Source organism: Apodemus sylvaticus, chromosome 22, assembly GCF_947179515.1.
Source record: "Apodemus sylvaticus chromosome 22, mApoSyl1.1, whole genome shotgun sequence".
NCBI classification, from domain to species: Eukaryota; Metazoa; Chordata; class Mammalia; order Rodentia; family Muridae; genus Apodemus; species Apodemus sylvaticus.
Genome location: NC_067493.1, coordinates 24670256 through 24690697, shown reverse-complemented (window position 1 = coordinate 24690697; position 20442 = coordinate 24670256). Strand labels below are relative to the sequence as shown.

At 48.9% G+C, this 20442-nt stretch overlaps 1 protein-coding gene across 1 annotated transcript in view; it reads left to right on the top strand.

Moving 5' to 3' along the window:
• Positions 1 to 20442, top strand: part of Sdk1 (sidekick cell adhesion molecule 1) — a 1012579-nt gene that overhangs the window by 816384 nt on the left and 175753 nt on the right. Inside the window, exons 18-20 of the mRNA XM_052168081.1 lie at positions 13289 to 13404; positions 16208 to 16400; positions 20335 to 20433. Coding sequence (XP_052024041.1) covers positions 13289 to 13404; positions 16208 to 16400; positions 20335 to 20433 — 408 coding nt within the window. The remainder of the gene's footprint in view (positions 1 to 13288; positions 13405 to 16207; positions 16401 to 20334; positions 20434 to 20442) is intronic.

The following is a 20442-nucleotide window of genomic DNA, read 5'->3' as shown; positions in this document are numbered from 1 at the left end:
AATCATAATGGAAATGATATCCGATGTTCGACCCCTGTATAAAGATCATTTGACCCCCAAAGGGGTCACCACCCACAGGTTCAGAGCTGCTATAGAAGCACCTACATCTGCCTTTTCTGGCCAGACCTCCCAGCATCTGCAGGTTTGAGGCAGGACCTAGATGGCTGTGTTTCATGTCACCTCCGAGGCTAACATGAGCACCTCCTCCAGGGACTCAGAGTAGAATGGTGTCATTCTAGGGAACTAAAACCACAAGCCCTGACTGGCAGCTCTAAGGGGAATCTCTGTCTCTAGAGGACTGGCCCAAACTCCTTGAGGAAGCCATAGCTCCCCACATACGATTACTGATCTGTGACTTCAGAGAGGTGGTGCTCCCTGGAGGAGCCATCACTGTCTCCAGGAACCCCAGTAGTGGGATTTCCTAAGTTACAGCCACAGCTTTGGAAAGAAAGGCGGATGCGGGGGAGGCGTGAGCCTGTCCGAAGGAGACTTCCATTTGGGATGGCTGCTGAAGTTGCTTCTATGTCTTTAGCCCTGGGAGAAGTGACCAAGGACAGACTGGACTCTTCTGCATCCTTGGTCCCTGGCTCCGATCTGCCTTCCGGTTGAGAAGATTGGAACCTTCGCTTTCTTACAGGAGATGGAGAACACTGCCAGAAGGCTCAGAAGAGGGATCTAGGGAGATGGCTCAGTCAGTAAAGCGCCCTCTGGGCAAGCAGGAGGACTTGGCTTTGAGTCCTGGAATGCATGTTTTTAAAAAGCCATTGTGGGGATGTAATACTAATAATCCCAACACTGGGGATGCAGAAACAGGTGCATCACTGGCTAGTCAGCCTAGCCTGCTTGGTGAGTTCCAGGTCCCAGGGAAAGGCCATGTTTCAGGAGACAAGATGGAGGCCATATGAGGAAACACACACACACACACACACACACAGAGAGAGAGAGAGAGAGAGAGAGAGAGAGAGAGAGACTTTCTTTAGCCTGACTACAGCTCCTAATCCTTCCTAAATGGCCACCTACTGGGGACCAAGTTTCACAGGCCAGAGACTCCTGAGGGACATCCCACCACCGTCCTACCAGCCTGCTTCCTTTATGGGCAATGTTACTACATTGATAGATCTAAATACCACATTCCTTTTGGGATATGAATTTCCTTCCTTCCTTCCTTCACTCACTAATTCATCTCTAAGCAGCCTGTAGATAAGATGGAGTTGAGATGTGGCGGCAAACATTTAGGTGAATTCCCATGTTGAATGGCGTCAAGCTTGATGGATGCACACTTGAAGGCTGACTTCAGCTGCAACGTCAGGCATCCATTTTTGGCCCGTGATTCAGAGGAAATGGAGACAACCTGATGATCGTGAGGGTTGAGGCAGAGGTGTCTCTCATCAATCCCACCCAGAGTCAAACGTCAAAAACATATTACTTGGTTAGATGGATGGAAGAAACAGAGAAATGTACTGTAGCCAGAGTAACTAAAATATCACAGTTGGATGTGATGGTGTCACTGGGGATGGGGTGACCTCCCTGGATCACAGTCGACATCTATGGTGTGAGCTCTTCCAGACCAGACACAAACCAACATCTGCCTACCCCCTATAGCATTCCAACAACAACAAGAGACCAAAGTAATGATTCCACCCAGCCCAGCTTGGGGAATCGCTGTGTTGGTTGGGTTTACTACAGAACATGGGTGAGGGGTCCCTTACAGGATTGTGGATTGGCCTAGAGCAAGCACATCACTCAAAACTTTCACCCTGCCATAGGTGACAAGTCCCCTATAGCTGTGGAAGTGGGGTGTCCTGCAGCCTTCAGTTACCCTTCGACACTTTGTATATGACACCTCCCATAACCCAGGACCATGGGCATCTCGGGTAGAGTTGTGTATAGCTGGGAGGGGGATGCAGGAGGGAGTGGATGGGCCTCAGATGAGAGGTGGTCCATTCCCACCACCCTCTACAAGGCGATGCCAGCAAGCACAACCTAGAGCATCTCTTGGGAGTAGAGCTTCTCTGGTAAAGACACCATGATTCTTGTGCTCAGAGGATGGCGCCCCACCACTGAATCAAGAGCTTAGGGTGTAGGCCTAGGAGGCCTTTGCCATGGGCCTTAACCTCCATTCAAAGAGGACAAGTTTGCTGGTTGCCATGTCATGCCACCTGGTGGCTCGGTGATGGAGTATGGAAGTCAGCTCCTGGTGACAGGCCATAGGGACCGTAAGAAAACCAGGTCCTCAGAGGGGACCTAGAGTGAGCAGGGCTCATGAAAAAAGGCTCTGAGAGTGGGAAATAGTCTCCTTGCTGTGTGTACTGTGAGGAGAAAGTTCCCAGGAGATGGACTGGGGCCAATAGGTTTCTGTCTAGCAAGAAAAAACCCTTTAGGAGATATACGGCAGAGGAAGGAAACTGGGCAATGCAGTGTACACCTGTAATCCCAGCGCTTAGGAGGTGGAGGCAGGAGGATCAAGGCCAGCTGGGCTGTGTGAGACCTGTCTCCTCCCCTCCCCCCACCCCCAAATCACAGTGTATGACAGGAGAGTAAAGTGGCTTACGGGGTAAGAAAGCTGTTGAGTGTCTCAGGGGCTAAGCCAGGGGGTGGGGGTAGGGGTGGAGGTGGGGGGTGAAGTGGGGGTGGTGGGGGTGGTGCTGAGCAGGGCTGCTGGGAGCCCCTGCTTGAGAACTTAGGGTGCAGCAGGAATGTCTACAGTGCCTTCTTTACCTCCCCAGTCTACCAAATTATTTAGGCATCCTCAGCAAGGCAGTTTATGCCTCTGACTCTAAAGGAGCACAGGAGTCGCATTACTTATCCTCCTCCTCCTCTTCCTCCTCTTCCTCCTCTTCCTTCCCTCCTCCTCCTCCTCCTCATCATCATCATCATCAGGGTTTTTTGAGACAGAGTTTCTCTGTGTAGCCCTGGCTGTCCTGGAACTCACTCCGTAGACCAGGCTGGCCTCGAACTCACAGAGATCGGCCTGCCTCTGCCTCCCAAGTGCTGGGATTAAAGGCGTGCGCCACCACCGCCCCAGCTTAGGAGTAGCATTATGTACCCAGATGTGGTTAACAGCGTAACAATGCAATGCTTAGTGAGGTCTGAGTTGGAGCTTTGTTTTAAATTTAGCAGTTTTTGCTTAACGGTCTCTCTCTGGAATGACCTCTGTCCATAGGACCGTTTTTAAGGAAATTCCTGTGGCCCTTCTTGGCCCTCCACTGTCCTTAGTGTGTGCTTCTCCTCCCAGACGCTCTGATCCATGAAGGCAAGGACCTGGAATCTTTGCTTTAATGCCAAGAGAGGATCTGTCTGTGTAGCAAGACACTGCCGTGCACGATCAGATACGTGTAAAGACACATAGCTGTGCGCATCATGGTGCATGTGCACACACATACACAGGGCACGCACACATGGCACACAAGCACACAGTTTCCAGATGTGAAACTGAGTTTGTCACATGCAAATCAAAGACTAAGTCTATTTGGAGAATTCCAGTTTACCAATTGACCTAATGGGTCTTCAGACGGGGTCAGTTTGTAATCTCACATCTTAGGTTTGGGGAAGAGCTAACTGACCGGTTTGTTGCAGTATTGCTTGTTGCAGTACTGCTCGTCACAGGAAACCAACAGATCCTATGCCCCTAACCCCTCTTTTTCTATGACTACGCAATGAGTGTATTGTTACTCAATATGTCTATGGTTAAGCCTTTGACGGCTGTTTTGTTTTGTTTTGTTTTGTTTTTGCATCCTATTTCAAGAATGATGGATTTCAGTAGCGTTGACATCTGATTTTACTGCCATCTATTCCCAAAATCTTCATTTCTGAGATATGCTTCTAATTACACCAAAGACACAAATCTTTTGCTGACTCTCCGACCTTTTCCATTTTACTCGCCTACAATGCCTACACAGAGTTTGCAGATGTGACTCCTCCAGCTTGAAGTTCAGGGCAGCCGAGAGAAGATTTGCTGAGAGCCGTATGTCATCAGTGTCCTATAGCCCATGTGACCCATCCTAGCTCCAGGAGAGGGCCACTTTGCTCTGTCCAGCCTCTTCCTCCCTCCTACCTCTGAGGGAGGGAGGAAGAGGCTGGAAAAGTCCAGAGTTGGTGAGGAGGCTCCACCCTACTCCTGGTTTGCCTTTCTTCTGTTAACTTCCTTAGCTAAGCCCCACCCCCTGCCCCACCCCTGCACGACAGAGCTTCTTGTGTTTAGGTCTACAAATAGAGACAGTTATACAGAGAGGTGTGGGCTATGTGCAGTTTAACACTGAGAACAGACCCAGGCCTGGGCAGGGGTGTGATTACTTAGCAAACTGCTGTCCTGGCATATACGCCAGGCTGGCCTCAAATTCAGAGAGCCACCTACCTCCCAAGTGCAACCTTAAAGGCATGGTTTGCACACCCTAACACACACACACCCTTTTTTTTTTCAAAATAAATCAGAAAAGACTCTAACACCTGTTACTTCAGCGGGCTGAGTTTGCTTAAAGGACTGCCCTAGGAGCACAGGCCTTAGCTGCTAGTCAGAGGGGAGAAAATGTCCCGAGAGTCCTTATTTTGAGTAGCAGGAGGTGGCAGCTCCCAACAGGAAGTCTGGGAGGAGGCTAGGCTGGAAGCCAGCTCACTCTTCCGGGAGCTATGGGCCAGCACCTGTCCTTTCTCCAGATGGACCAGGGCGAAGTCACGGCATTAATGAAGGCCTCTCCTGCCGTATCTATTCTTTCCTTTGAAAGCACTGCCTGGGAGGACTTACTGGCTACAGCTCTTTTCTTGTCTCTCTTGAAGGAATATTTCGGTTCCATTGTCTTCAAGTATATGAGTCACTTCTAATGACAGTCACTAGGAGAAAAGGAAGCAAGGGATCTGGGAACACAAGAGGGCTGAGAAGAATGGCTAATGTTTTAATAGAGCTTGGGGTGACAACAGGCGTCCATCCAGGCGTCCATAGAGAGGTAGAGCCAAAGTGTGGGATGCTCTGGCTCGTAGGCAGGTCACTCAGGAGGAAGGATTGCTCCATTTGGTTTCTTACTTTACTGTGACTTTGTGTAAGGAGGAGGGAAGGTGTAGATGTGGGGCTTCTCTGGAGGAACAGAATCGACAGAATGAATATATGTCACAAAGGGCGTTTATCAGATATGGACTGTAGTCCAACAATGATTGTCCGCATGCTGAAGAGGCTGAGAACCCAGTCACTGTTCCTGTCTCTGAAGGCCTGGGGGACTCCAGAAGAGCATCTGGTCTCTAATTTCTGTTGGAAGGGTGAAGAAACTGAGTTCTGATGTCAGCAAGGGTTGGTTGGAGCATCAGGGGAGAAACTGCAGAATAGATGCAGTGATCAACAAGAAGGGAAGGCAGGCAGGCAAAATCAGGAACCCTTCCCTCACACATGTTTAGGTCTAGGTGGCTTCCAGAAGGCATCCACCCTAGAAGAGGATCTTCCTTCATCTTGTTAATTCTTCAGGGAAATGTGGGAAATGTGCTCACGGATTCACCCAGATGTGTGTTTCTTAGTTCATCCTAGATACGGTCAAGTTGACAACCACAGTTAGCTTTTACAGACAAGAAGTAGCTTCCTTGTTGGCCACCTCAGGTGAGGTGTTCGGTACTCTGAGACCTCCCTGAGGCTTAGAGAGGCTCTGGCTGTGGAATGAAGGGCAGGATTTCCACCCGATGGGGATCAAAGTGAAGGTGCAGAAGCCATCTTGAAACTTCAGGAAGCGACTCTTACTTAAATGATGCAGAATGCATTTATCGAACATCTGTTCCTTGGCTTATTTCAGAGAGGTGAACATGTGGCAGGAAAGAAAGCCGGAACTGCACAGGCAGTAATTGGGGCTGATGGAATGCTGCCACAGAGTCACCCAGACTGCCTTGGGGAACGGGGCGGAGGGAGTCCGCTTTCCATCCCTGTGACAGAGCACTGTGAGAAGCCAGCTGAGGGAGGAAGGGTTGCTTTGGTTTATGGTTTCAGCCCACAGTCGCTTGACCCTGGTGTTCAGGGTCATGTGAGGCAGGACATATTGGTGCGGACTGTGTGGTGGAGCAGAGCTGTTTACCTCCTAAGGCAGCCAGGAAGGAAGGAAAAGGCCAGTGAGATAAGAAAGGGAAGGTCCAAGAACAGCCTCAAGGATCCCTCCCTCCTCCTAGTGTTACCAGCCTGGCAGAAATATATTCCAAAGAGACCTTTAGCGCATGCGCTTTCAGGAGACCCCAGAGGAAAACTAACAGAGAGCTCCAAGATGGCAGCAGGGGTGGGGTAGGGTGGGGTGGGGTGGGGATGGGGGTGGAGAGAAGACCTCAGTCATTTCCCAGCAGCCCCTGACTCCTCCTTCTCACCCCTTTTCCTTCCTCCTTCCTCCTTCCCCCTTTTCTTTTTTCTTTTGACCCACACCAACCTTGTTTCATTTTTGTTTTGTTTTCATTGTGCGTGTGCACATGTGTATATGTATGTGTTTCTATGTATGCATATCCATGTGTGTATATGTATGTGTGCATGTGTGTGGGCATGTGTGCTTGTGTGTATGTTTGCATGTCTTTATGTGTGCATGTGTGTATATACATGTGTGCATGTGTGTATACACATGCATGTGCCTGCATGTGTGTATGTGTATGTGTGTGTGTATGAGTGTGTATGTGTGTGTGCTGAATATGTGTGCATGCATGTGTGTGTTGCATATGTGTACATATTTTTACATGTACATGGACATAGAGACCCAAGGCTGATGCCAGGAATCATTTCCCATCACTTTCTCACCTTATTCACGGAGGCAGGACCTCTCAATAAGACCAAGGATTCACCAACAGGGCAAGCCTGTTTGCTCTGGGGAATCCTGTCTCTGCCTTCCAAGGCTGGAACACAGGCAGGCTGCCAAGCCTTGCATCTATGTAAGTGCTTGGAATCCAAACACTGTAGCCTCTGAGCTGTCCCCACAGCCCCACATTGTCCCTGTTTCTGCTGCTGCATACAGTTTAGCACCAAATGGAGAGGTTTGAAGCACTAACCTTGTGTTGTATATCTTGATTTTCTGGGTCAAGAATCAATAGATCTATGGACAGGTCGCTCCTTGTCTTAGAGGTTGGGGACAGTTGGAAGTGGCTGTGTTGACAGTGGCCAGGAATGCACCCTAGGGACTTCCTACTACAGCACCCATGTGTGGCTTCTCCAGCACAGGGTCTGTGACTTCACACATGGCTCCACCCCCAGACTCCCAGAAAGGATCGCCACAGCCACATCACCACCATGGACATCAGTCTCTTCTCTGGGGGCAGGGGAGATAACTCAGCTGCCATCCAAACATGAGGACCTGGGCTCAGTACTCCAGAACTCATGTTCTGAGAACACCCAGCCAGGCGTGGTAGCCCATGCTTGTAATCCAAGCTCTGGGAGACGGAGATAGTTCGTCCTCCTGGGCTTGGGGAGTAGCCAGCCGAGCCTGCCGGGCTATTCCAGGTGAATGAGAGACCCTGCCTCAAAACACCAAGTGTGCAACACCCGAGGAACAACATCTGAGCTTGAACCTGTGCCTTCAAATGCACACACATTTACACACAGGAGAGAGAGGGAGAGGGAGACACAGAGACAGAGACAGAGAGACAGAGAGACTCAGTGTTTTATGAATACTTATTGATACATTTGAGATAACTAGTGGTATAATTTCCCTGACTGGCATTCACTGTCACATTTTCAACACGCATTTCCAATCCACTGTCGCTACAGTGGTTGACACAGGGCAGTCACATGATCTCAGCTTCCTAGTCCTGCCCCTTTGCATTCATACATCCAAGCATCCCTGTCCTCAGCAGCTGCTTGTCTTCTCTCCTAGTTTCTCTTTGATGGACTACCAAGTAGAAGGAATTCAATATGGAGTCTTGTGAACTGGCTCCTTTCTAGTAGTACAATGCATGCAAGTTGTTTTTATTTAGGGACAGGGTCCCACCTAACCTTTCTACATAGCTGAGGCTTGCCTTGAGCTCTTGATTCTCCTTCCTCCCTCTCCCAAGTACTGGGATTACAGTACAGTGTATTTAGGGGTCACATGTGGTTCTCCATATTGCTGGACAGTATTTTACCCTATGTGTATTAGTTGTTCTTCCTGTTACTATGAGAAGAAAATACTCTGAGAAAAGCAGCTTAAAGTTGATTTTTGCTTATAGTTTGAGGGTACCCTCCCTCACTGTGGGGAGGCATGGCTGCAGGAGCGTAAGGCCCCTGATCACATTGCATGCATAGGCGGGAAGCAGAGAGAGGTGAGTTGCGCCGCTCAGCTTGCTTTCCCTGTGTTTATCCAGCCCTGGATGCCTGGGATGGTGCTGGGGTGGGGTCTTCCCGCATCTGCTAACCCAGTCTAGGGACCCTCCACAGACTTGCCCTAAGTTTCCTTTCCCGGGTGATATAGATCCTGTCCACTTGAGAATCAGTGGTGGCTGTCACCCCAGGGGTACAGCACCACCTGTCCCTGCTCTACCGGTGGACTGGGGGATGGGAGGCCCTGAAGCTGCCGTGCTCTGCACCCAGCCTTGTGTGGCCTTCTGTTCTGTCTCATCTCACAGAAGGACCTTGGAGCACCATCCCTGCACGCTGTCACCTAGTCCAGGGACACACTTTTCTAGTATTCTGAGAGTAATAGGCTTGCACTGAAGCCCCTGTGTGATCTGTAGGCATGAGGCACTTCTGGAAGTTCTCTTTGTATTTCGATGGCAGTGTCCAGGATTTATAGAATCGTGTGTGCTGTTCTGAACAGCAGTGGGTACCTGTGTGACTCATTTCTAGAATTCTCTGTGGCATTGATATTGTATTCGTTTGTCTTACTGGGTCACCTGCTTTAATTACTATAGATTTATACCATCTTTAATTATGTAATAAAGTTTATCCAGATTTTTATTTGGATCTTGTATTTAGGGCTTTGTAACTTTCAGATGACAGATCTAACACACCGACAGGTTTCTGTCTACTTTGTGTTTTCATTGCTTCTTTAAACGTGTGTGGGGGAGGGTCCCACATGTATGCACAAATGTGTAGAGACCAAAGGTCAACTTTAGGTGTCATTCCATAGCACTCAGTCTCCATTGTGGTTTTAAGTCGCTCACTAGCCTGGAGCTTACTGATTTGTTTGAGGCTGGCTGGCCTATGACCCCCAGAAATCCTCCTACCCTCTTAATGTAGGTGCTGGGGATCCAAACTGGGGCTCTCGTGCTTTGTACAGCAAGCATTTCACCAAATGAGCCACCCCCCACTAATTTTTAAATTTCAAGTTCTAATTATTTATCGCTCGTGTTTGCTAACAGAATTGGTTTGTGAGCGTTGGCCTTGCAGCCTGTAACCTTGCTAGCCTCTCTTCGGTTTCCTGGAGTTGACATGGATTCTCTAGGTGGAAAGTCCTATTGCACCTCCCCCGTCTGTTTGCCTCCTCCCCTTTTTCTTGTCTACACTGGTCTGGACTTGCAGAATAGAGAAGCAGCACCAGTATCTCCCGTGCTCCCTCCCTTGCCCCTGACCTCAGGGCAGCATCTTTCCGGCGGTCATCTCAAATGAGACTGCAGCCGCGGGTGCGTTAGAGATGCCCTTTAGCAAGTTTACCAGGTTCTTTTAAATTTCTACTTGGTGGAAAGGTGTCTTTTTCATTTAATCATGATTAGATCTTAAAATTTATCAAATGCTTTTCCTAACCCTATTAAGATTGGCTTTTCTTCATTCTGTTGGTTTGGTCCTTTTCCGTGATTGATAGTCAAATATTGGACCATTGTTGTGTTTATTTGATAAATCCCACCAGATAAGGCTACATTACCCTGGTGGTATATTGCCAAATCTGATCTTTTAGTTTTTTTCTTGATTGTGTTTTGAACTTGTATTCATGAGGGATCATTGTCTATGGGTCTCTTTTCTTGTCTGTAATGTTATTTACTTATTTTCTTGGGTATCTGGGTAATGATTCCAAGTTGTCTAATTATTCCTCAAATACCCAGTGTAATTCTTCTCTGAAACATCTTACCTTTGCACCTCTGTGTGCAAAGCATCATCCCTGTTTCTCCACCTGAAGTTCCTGAAGAGTCCGTCTTAGTCACCTTAGTGAGATTTCCCTGGCCCAGCTGCACATCGGCCAGTCCCTCCCTCACCACCCTTCCCCCTCCTTCCTCTCCCCTCCAATCTCTTTCTCACCCCCTTTCCTTCTTCCCACTTCCCTCATCTCTCTTTTCATTTCTACACACACACACACACAAACACACACACAGAGACACACACACATAGACACAACCACACACACAGATACATACACAGACACAACCACACACACACATAGACACACAATACACAGACACACATATACAGACACACACAGACACACATATACAGACACACACAGACACACACAGATACACAAATACACAGACACAGACACACACATACAGACACACACAGACACACAGACACACACACAGACACACATAGACATAACCACACACAGAGACACACACAGACACAGACACATATATAGACACACACAGACACAGACATACACAGATACACAAACACACAGACACAGACACATACATACAGACACACACAGACACACACATACAGACACACACATACACACAGACACATACACACAGACACAACCACACACACAGACACACACAGACACAACCACACACAGAGACACACACAGACACACACACAGACACATATACAGACATACACAGACACAGACATACACAGATACACAAACACACAGACACACAGACACAACCACACACACAGACACACACAGACACAACCATACACAGAGACACACAGAGACACACACACAGACACATATACAGATACACATAGACACAGACATACACAGATACACAAACACACAGACACACACACACACACACACACACACACGAGACACACACACACCTCCCTGTCTCAGTGAGCGGTCCCTGGTTTTCCTTCGATTTCCAACCTCTTCAGGTCTCTGTGGGTTGTAGAGTCACAGTCCTATTGTTCGCCAGGCTCTGCCTCACTCAGTAGCTCTGGCATTCCCTCCGACAGGCTACATCCCAGACTCAGCGGTCCTCGGGATCATATTTAATCCACAACGTTCATGAGGTACTGCAGGGGAAATCGATCAGTTTCCTTATGTTGTGCGGAGAGAAGCACGTGGGGAGGCCATAGTCGTGGGTGATGGCAGATGGCTAGGAAACAGTGTCTGGAAGAGTCACCTGAGACTCAATGGATTCTGAGTCTTTCATCTCCACATGAGATGAAACAACAAAGACCTGTACACACGAAGTTATTCGTGTTTGCCTGTTTGTTTGAGGGCCTCATCTAACCTCAACTACTGTATAGCTGTGGGCGATCGATCTCCCTGCCTCTTCTTCCCCAGAGCTGAGATTATAGGTCTGCATCACCTCATCTGGCTTATGTGGTTCTAGCTATGAATGCAGGGCTTCGTAGGAACTAGATACTAGGCAGTGAGCGACATCCCCAGCTCTCGGCTGACATTCCTAACATGACCATGGCATCACCACGCTGGGCTTTGTAGCAGAAGATGCTTCTGTAGAATATAATATATTCTACAGAATATAATATAGTTAGGCCACGCCCCCTTCCCGTCTCTCCCTCCACCCCCCCCATATGCTTCTCCTTGCTCTCGTTCAAACTTATGACCTCCCCTTTTTAAAATTAATTCTGTTCATATATATTCCAAAATTCATAAATGCACTCTGCTCAGGGTGTAGGGTGTTACTTGTGTATATGTTCTGGGGGTTGACCATTTGGTATTGAATAATCAGTAGGTGTTGTCTTCCCAGGGAAAGGTTGTCTCCAGGTCTCAGCCGCCTTTAGTTGCCTGTAGCTCTTTGTGTGTGAACGAACAGTAATATGCACAGGAGGAGCGTGATGGTTTTGAGCCAGTGAACAGGCCATCAAGTGCCATTCTTCCGTGGCTTTTGCCTCCAGTCCCTGCCTGAATTATTTCCCTCAGTGACAAACTGACTCGGAAGTAAAGCCAAATACACCATTCCCTCCTCTAAGTTTCTTGGGCAGCTGGGGCAGTAGCTCATTGTGTAAAGTACTTGCCTTAAAAAGCACAAAGACCTGAGTGTGACCCCCAGAGCCAGCCATGGTGGTGCGTGCTTATAATCGCAGTGTTGGGGAAACGGAAAGGAAGATTCCCCAGGGTTCACTGGTTGGCCAGCTTAGGCTAATGGGAAAGCTCCAGGTCCCCTTGAATATCATCTCTGGGAGCCCGCATCAAACAACAACAACAACAACAACAACAACAAACAATAGAAGGGGCTGGAGCTGTGGCTTACTGGTTAAGAGCACTTCTTGTTCTTGCAGAGGACCTGGGTTCCGTTCCCATCACCCATGTGGCAGCTCAGAACCATTCATACCCCCAGTTCCAATGAACCAATACCCGCTCTGGTCTCCCTGGGCACCAGGCACACACATGACACATGCATAGCACACGCATGGCACACACATGGCACACAGACATACATACAGACAAAACATCCATACATATAAAGTAAAGGTGAATAAATCTCGTAATGTAGAATACATACAGAGGATCCTAGTTTCTTTTTCATTGATATGATAAATACCATGACCCAAAACAACCTAGAAGAGGAAAGGGTTTACTTGGCTTTACTTCCAGGTCATAGTGAGTCACCGAGGGAAGTAACTCAGGGCAGGGGCTGGAGGTAAAACCCACAGAGGAACGCTGCTCACAAGCTCACGCTCAGCTAGCTTCCTTATACCACAGAATCCATGCTCACTTGCCGAGGAATGACGCCGCCCACGGTGGGCTGGGCCGTCCAATGTCATTCATCATCAGGACAGTTCCACAGACTCATCTAATCTAGGTAGTTCTTCAGTTGAGTTTCCCCCTTCCCAAGTCTGTCAAGTGGACAATAAAAGCTAACTGGAAAATAGAAGGGGATCCCAGAACACAATCGGAAGCAGAAGGCCATTCTAGATTCTTGGCAGGGTTGATCTGAGGTGGCAATAGAGGTAATTGAGGAAACGATAGAGAAAGATTCAGTGTGTTGTCCGTCTCTGATCTGTGGGATGGGACATGGTCTAGTACAGCTCCTGCCTCTGCCTTCGGGAAGCAACTCTCCCACAGAAATGGACCAGTTCTTCGTTGTTACACAAAGATTAGCTTGGGAGACACTCACCTCCCTTCCACCTGCACCATGGTTGCTCTTGAGTCCTGAGTGGTGACTGGGGTTTCCTTTTTGTCTTTTCTCCCCGTGGGGCCTCCTGACATTTGTGCTGCTGCCTTCCACCTTCATATGGGAACAGTGCCCACCGCACCCCCCCAGAACGTGCAGGCAGAGGCTGTGAATTCCACCACCGTGCACTTCCTGTGGAACCCACCGCCCCAGCAGTTCATCAACGGCATCAACCAGGGATACAAGGTACCTGGCCTGGTTCTGTAACCTCCAAAGTGCTCTCATGGACAGTACTGGTCATGTCATACTCTGGGTTCAACCCTTCCTATGTAGTCAGAAACCCAGGGCATCAGACAGAGTGCTGCAACCTTGGTGAGGCCACCATTTGTCCTCAGTCTTCTCAGCTTTCCTGGGGCCAGGAATCCAAATGCTCAGCTGATGAGAGGGCACAGGAGAACAGCCTCTAGTCAGAGTAATCGACCTCAGGGAAGGCTGGGAGATGGGTCAGCTGGTAAAGTGCTTGCCATACAAGCCTGAGGACTCGGGCAGTCCCTCTGAATTATAAAATGAAAAGACCCGTGCACATTAATGCACACCTGTAATCCCAGCATTAGGGAGGCAGAGATCGGGGAATCCTGGGGGCTGGCTGGTCAGGCAGCCTACTTGAATCAGTAAGCTACAAGTTCAGTGAGAGGCCCTGTCTCAAAAACTAGATGAATAGTGAGTGATTGAAGGAAACACTCTGGGCTTCCTTCACATGCACAGCAGACACCCCTGGGCACATATATCCAAGCATGCCAGCACACCTGTGCACACATTCATCATCACAGACACACACAACTGTGGGCACACATATCCATGCATGCCAGCATACACACACACACACACACATACACACACTCATTACGAGGAGGGGAGAAGAAGGGAAGGGAGAGAGAGAGAGTCAGAGTCCAGGGGAGATCTATGTGGGCTCATTGGAGTCAACCTGAGTTCAAGCACTCCTTCCTATAACATAGAATCAAGGGCAGGAATTCATGAGAAGGAGACTGCTGTCCAGCAGAGACCATTTTCCTCTCTGCTTTGCATATAGTTCTGTTTAAAGAATAGAGACCAGAGAAGAGTCCAAGGTCCAGGGTGCCTGCCCAATATGAATGAACAGACCAGCAATAGAGCCTGTTGCTGGGAAAGATGGGCATGGATACACATTCCAGAAGCACAGTTTCTTTGCTGTGAACTTCTCCTAGTTGAACCTGGGAGTCTGACTTCATTGTGCACCAGTGGGTTCACAAGCCCCTTAGCAGGAGACTCAGGGAGTCCCTTCAGAGAAGGGTGAATCACTAATGCTCTCAGCTTCAAAAGGTCGTTGTTGCCTACCATTTGGGTTGAGCTCGTTTGTTTGTCTGTAATGAGGCCCAGCTAGGAAGGGGTCATGCCTCTGCTCCCTCCTCGGAGGTGTCTGAAGGCAGATGCTGTTTTGAAGGAAACCGATCAACCAGAGACTGCATCACTCTTGACTCTCCTGCCAGGTCTGAGTGGTAAGAACACTGTGTGCTTCCGATGGCCAGCTCGTCCGTTTGATCTGCACAGGTGCGCTGTGTCCTGCTGCCCGCTGGCTTTCAGAACCACTCAGTCCGGGAGATGCATTATGTCAGGAGACTAAAACTCACCACGTGTGTCTAGCATTGCCTAAGCAGGAAAGGAGCTTTTCCTGCAACATGCACTTGTACACACACACACATAGACAGACACACACACACACACACACACACACACACACACACACACACATACACATACACACACAGATGCATATAAATGCTATTCCTTGTTCTGTTTTTAAGACAGAATTTCATGTAGCAGGCTGGCTCCAAACTCAGCGTGTGCCTGAGGTTGACCTTGAACTCCTGATTCTCCAGTTCCTACCTCCTTAATCCTTGGATTAGAAGCACATGTCACCATGTTGGGTTTATGTATCATTCGGGTAGAACCCAGGGTTTCTGGCATGCTAGCTAAGCTCTCTACCAATGGGACTGTATCCCCAGTCCCTGCATATGCCCTTTATTTAATATTCTAGCCTATCTCCTAAACTCCATTCCAGGAAACTAGTATAACATAAATATAAATCATTAAGATTATTCCTATTGAATTATTTTGAGTCAGAGTAGACTTCTATCTGGAGAATATTTGTGTTTGTCTCCTTATGATGCTAATTAGTTGAATTAACAGATGATATTATCTTTGCTCTTCACTGTTAAAAAGATTCCATGTTCAGTAGTATACTAAGAGAAGATGGAGATGTAAGGGAGTGCCCACTACTGTAACAAGTTTAACAGTCACTTCATTCATATATATAAATATATGTGTATGAATGTACAAAAATATATAGACATATTTTAAACTCAACTTTTTTCGAACCAGGATTATAAAATGTAATATTATTTATAGCCAGGCCTTACTAATCTCAGCTGCTTGAAAAGCTGAGGCAGGAGAACCACAAGTTCAAGGTCATGCTGGGAAGCTTAGTAAAACCTTGTCTCAAGATGTAAAAATGCAAAAAGTGAGCAGGGATATAGATCACTGGTAGAGCCCCTGCCTAGAATCCCCCAGTGAGGGCCTGGGGGCGTGGCTCAGTGGTAGAGCCCCTGCCTAGAATCCCCCAGGGAGGGGCTGGGGGCATGGCTCAGTGGTAGAGCCTCTGCCTAGAATCCCCCAGTGAGGGGCTGGGGCGTGGCTCAGTGGTAGAGCCTCTGCCTAGAATCCCCAGTGAGGGGCTGGAGGGGTGGCTCACTGGTAGAGCCCCTGCCTAGAATCCCCAGTGAGGGGCTAGGGATGTAGATTAGTAGTAGAGTGCTTGCTTAACATGTACAAAGCTCTTGTTTTATCCCCAAACATGAAAAAGAGGAAAAAAAAATGATGTGACATTTACGAACTTTCTGAATTGTGACTATGCTTTCTTTCAAGACATACTAATTGTAAAATAAAATTTTGATTGACAGCTAAGTAAAGAAATGAGGTTTAAAGGGGTCTTTTTTAACCCTTCCCCCACCAGCTCCTAGCCTGGCCAGCAGATGCTCCCGAGACTGTCACCGTAGTCACTATTGCTCCTGACTTCCACGGAATCCATCATGGGTACATAACAAACTTGAAGAAGTTCACAGCCTACTTCACGTCTGTCCTGTGTTTTACCACCCCAGGGGATGGGCCTCCAAGCACACCTCAGCTCCTGTGGACCCACGAGGACAGTGAGTATCCCTCTCCTGTGTCTGAGCCTATCCTCTCAGGGGCCACTGACAAGAGGTAGTCATGGCAACCTCCATACATAAGCCAGCTCTAGGAAGACCCATAGCTCGGTGTACTTGCAGGGCAGTCATCCCAACCAGCGCATGGCAAAAAGGCAGGGACTCTGGGGACAACAGTGGAGGGAGTAGACCTACTGTGTTCATGGAGGGAGTAGACCTACTGTGTTCAGTCCTGCTGAGCTTGGCTGTCATTATTCAGACCCTTAATTCTAATACCCTCACTCTTCTGCTTGGTTGCCTGCCGTGCCTCTCCACCCACTCTTTCCCCCACACTGGGGCTTTGAATTAAGCCCCCCCCCCCCCCCGTTCCTGCCTGTGACTCTGGCTTTGCATTACTTCCTCTCAGTAGATTCCCACAGGCCCATGTCTACGCGCAGGCAAGTGTTGTGTCAAGGACACATCGTCAGGTGGAGGTACCTGAGGGAGTAATTATAGGCACACACAAGACCATAGGCCAAGGCGCCCCTAGCTGGGCACACTGATACACACTTATGCCAGCACTCAGGAGGCTGAGGCCAGAGGACTTTGAGGCTTTGAGGCTAGCCTGGGATAAAGAACAAATTATTTTCTCAAAAAACCTCAACAGACAAACCTCCGAGGAGCCTCATGATAAGCCATCTACTATAAAAATCAGTGAAAAGCATTTGATGTCCCAAATGGGGACAATTGAGAGAGAGGTAAAAAGGTCATACAACAGATATCTTGTAGCTATTAAAAAAAAAAAAAAACCAAACTTTTGAACTCAAAACACTTGAGGGAAAATTGTCATGCTATAATGTCAAGTGAAAAAAAAATGTTAACAAAATTATTTGAGATCTATGTTTTAGCATAATACACTTATTTGTTATTTTGAGACACATTTCTCTATATGATATGAGGTGTGTGTGTGTGTGTGTGTGTGTGTGTAGGTCCAATATCTTTCTCAATCACTTCACCTTATTTTTTGAAACAAGTTCTTTCCATGAGCCTGGAGCTACCCACCCAGTTAGGCTGGCTGGGCAGTGAGCCTCCGGGACCTACCTGTCTCTGCTCCAGAGCTGGGATTCATAAATGTATGTAGGATATCAGATTTTTAAAAGTGAGTTCTGGGTGTAGAACTCAGATTGTGGGACTGGTGTTAAAGCAGTTGCTAGACAAGTGTGAGGACCTGAGGAGGGATCCCCAGAACCCACAGAAATTCTGGGTGAGTGTCCAGCCTTAGTGGGCAGAGACAGGATCCCCAGATCAAGTCAAGTAGTAAGACTAGACGTATGGGCAAGCTCTGGATTTAACATACACACAGTCACAAATACATACACACTCACACAACCACAACCACACACACATAAAAACAGTCACAAACATATACATAGTCACAAATATACACACACTCACACAACCACAAACACACACACATATATATACACACAGTCACAAACATACACATAGTCACAAATACACACACTCACACAGCCACATACACACACACACAAACACAGTCACAAACACACATATACTCACTAGCACACACACAAACACACATGCAAACACACAAAAATGATCTCACACACTCACACACACAAACACACAAATACATGCATGTTCACACCTACCCATGTATATGATGACCCCACCCATGCAAACAGGCAGACAAACATGCATGCAACCACACAAGAACTCAGATCCTCAACTGAGACCTCTTCCCTGCCTTTGAATCACCATTTTTTAGTAGGCAGGTGGCCTCTTTGTCCTTTCTAGAAGGATGGCGTGCCCTCGTGCAGGTGGTATCAACGATAGGGTGGCAGTTGTCTCTAGGTGAAGCTTGTTTGGGCTGGGGCCCTGGCAATTAGCCTCTGCTGTGTCACAGATGTAAGCTCCGCTAGCTGTAGGCCTTCTGCAGAGCCCCGGTGAGGTGGGGACACGCTGGGGGAGGGTCACAGTACAGAGAAAAAGAGTATCAATTGAAAGCAAGACATTTACAGAGTTAGAGGACAACACAGTTGGGCAAGGATCCAGGAAGCAGAAACACTGGGAATATAAAGGAGCAGTAGCTTCCCCTGCTACGACATCGATCGCAAAAGGACAAGCTGCTTCAGAGCCCGTCAGGACGGCCTTCTGTGAGCTCGTGGTCGGGGGAAGATGACATGATCCTGACAGCGTCCCATTTTACCATCTTCCACTGAGAGAAGTGCCGTTTGTCTGGGTTTCAGCCTCCTGTGAAGGCTCTCCTGATCTTGCCTCCCACGAGTGCAGCTTCTGAAGCTGTACCTGTTTTAAAATTCATAAGTTGTGTTAGGGTTTTGTTGTAGTTCCAGGGAGGAGTGAGGTACGGGCTACTGCTGGGATGACAGGACGCAGGGAAGAGCCTATGACCTCCTCTCAGACCCGAGTTCGCATAGAAGCTTCAGTGAGTGTGTTCCCAGCAGCTTTGCAAGGGAGCCAGCCTGTGGTAAGGCACCTTGAGTAGGAGGGTGCTCCCCTCCTAGCCAGAGCAGGTCCTCAGATGAGAGGAGGATAGGGCAGTGTGTGATCTTCCCCAAACTCCCGTCCTCCCTCTAAGGCAGGAGGTTAAGGTGCAGGCCTTCCGCTGCACTTTCTCTTGCTCCTGAAAAAATGTCTTGGGAGGAAAGAGCTCAGAAACTAGACTTCTGCATCAGGTGAGCAGGTACTGCCCTTCACCCTAGGCTTCGTTCCTGCCTCCCACAGAGTCCACGGTGCCATGAAGGCCAGAGTCCTGGCCCCTCTCTCTGGAAGATTCTAGTCAAATACTCTTGCAAAGCCTAAGCCCCTCCCTGGGGGATTCTAGGCAGGGGCTCTACCACTGAGCCACACCCCAGCCCCTCCCTGGGGGATTCTAGGCAGGGGCTCTACCACTGAGCCACACCCCAGCCCCTCCCTGGGGGATTCTAGGCAGGGGCTCTACCACTGAGCCACACCTCAGCCCCTCACTGGGGGATTATAGGCAGGGGCTCTACCACTAAGCCACGCCCCCAGCCCCTCACTGGGGGATTCTAGGCAGGGGCTCTACCACTGAGCCACGCCCCCAGCCCCTCACTGGGGGATTATAGGCAGGGGCTCTACCACTGAGCCACACCCCAGCCCCTCACTGGGGGATTATAGGCAGGGGCTCTACCACTGAGCCACGCCCCCAACCCCTCACTGGGGGATTCTAGGCAGGGGCTCTACCATTGAGCCATGCCCCCAGCCCCTCCCTGGGAGATTCTAGGCAGGGGCTCTACCACTGAGCCACACCCCAGCCCCTCACTGGGGGATCTTAGGCAGGGGCTTTACTACTGAACCACACCCCCAGCCCCTCCCTGGGGGAGTCTAGGCAGGGGCTTTACCACTGAGCCACACCCCCAGCTCCTCACTGGGGAATTCTAAGGAGGGGCTCTACCACTAAGCCACACCCCAGCCCCTCACTGGGGGAGTCTAGGCAGGGGCTCTACCACTGAGCCACACCCCAGCACCTCACTGGGGGATTCTAGGCAGGTTATTCTATTATGGAGTCGTACTCAACCTTTCAATGGAAGATTCTAAAGAAGTGATAGACTATCAAGCAACTGATATTTTTTTCAGGTCTAACTAAGCAGATTATTTTAGTGGATTGGGTCAGGGAAAAAGACAGAAGCTGTGTCTGAAGGTCCTGGGGTTACTTTTCTCAGCTCCCTGCTTGTGTGCATGGAGACAACAAAGTAACACACTCAAGAACAGAGAGCAGGCCTTGAGCACCTGGGCCCTAGTCCCACTGCAAGGCACGCCCCCGCCCCCTGGTGTTTCTTTCCCACAGGCCTCTGCTGGCCCTGTCTCAACACTTCCTTCCTGTAGCTAAAGCTGTCCACACAGGTCTGATCAAAGGGCTCTCGTGTTAACAGACCTCTTTATTTTTAATTGGTAGAACCGGGAGCTGTGGGGCACCTGAGCTTCACGGAGATTTTGGACACCTCTCTCAAGGTCAGCTGGCAGGAGCCCCTGGAGAGAAACGGCATGATTGTGGGTAAGCTGC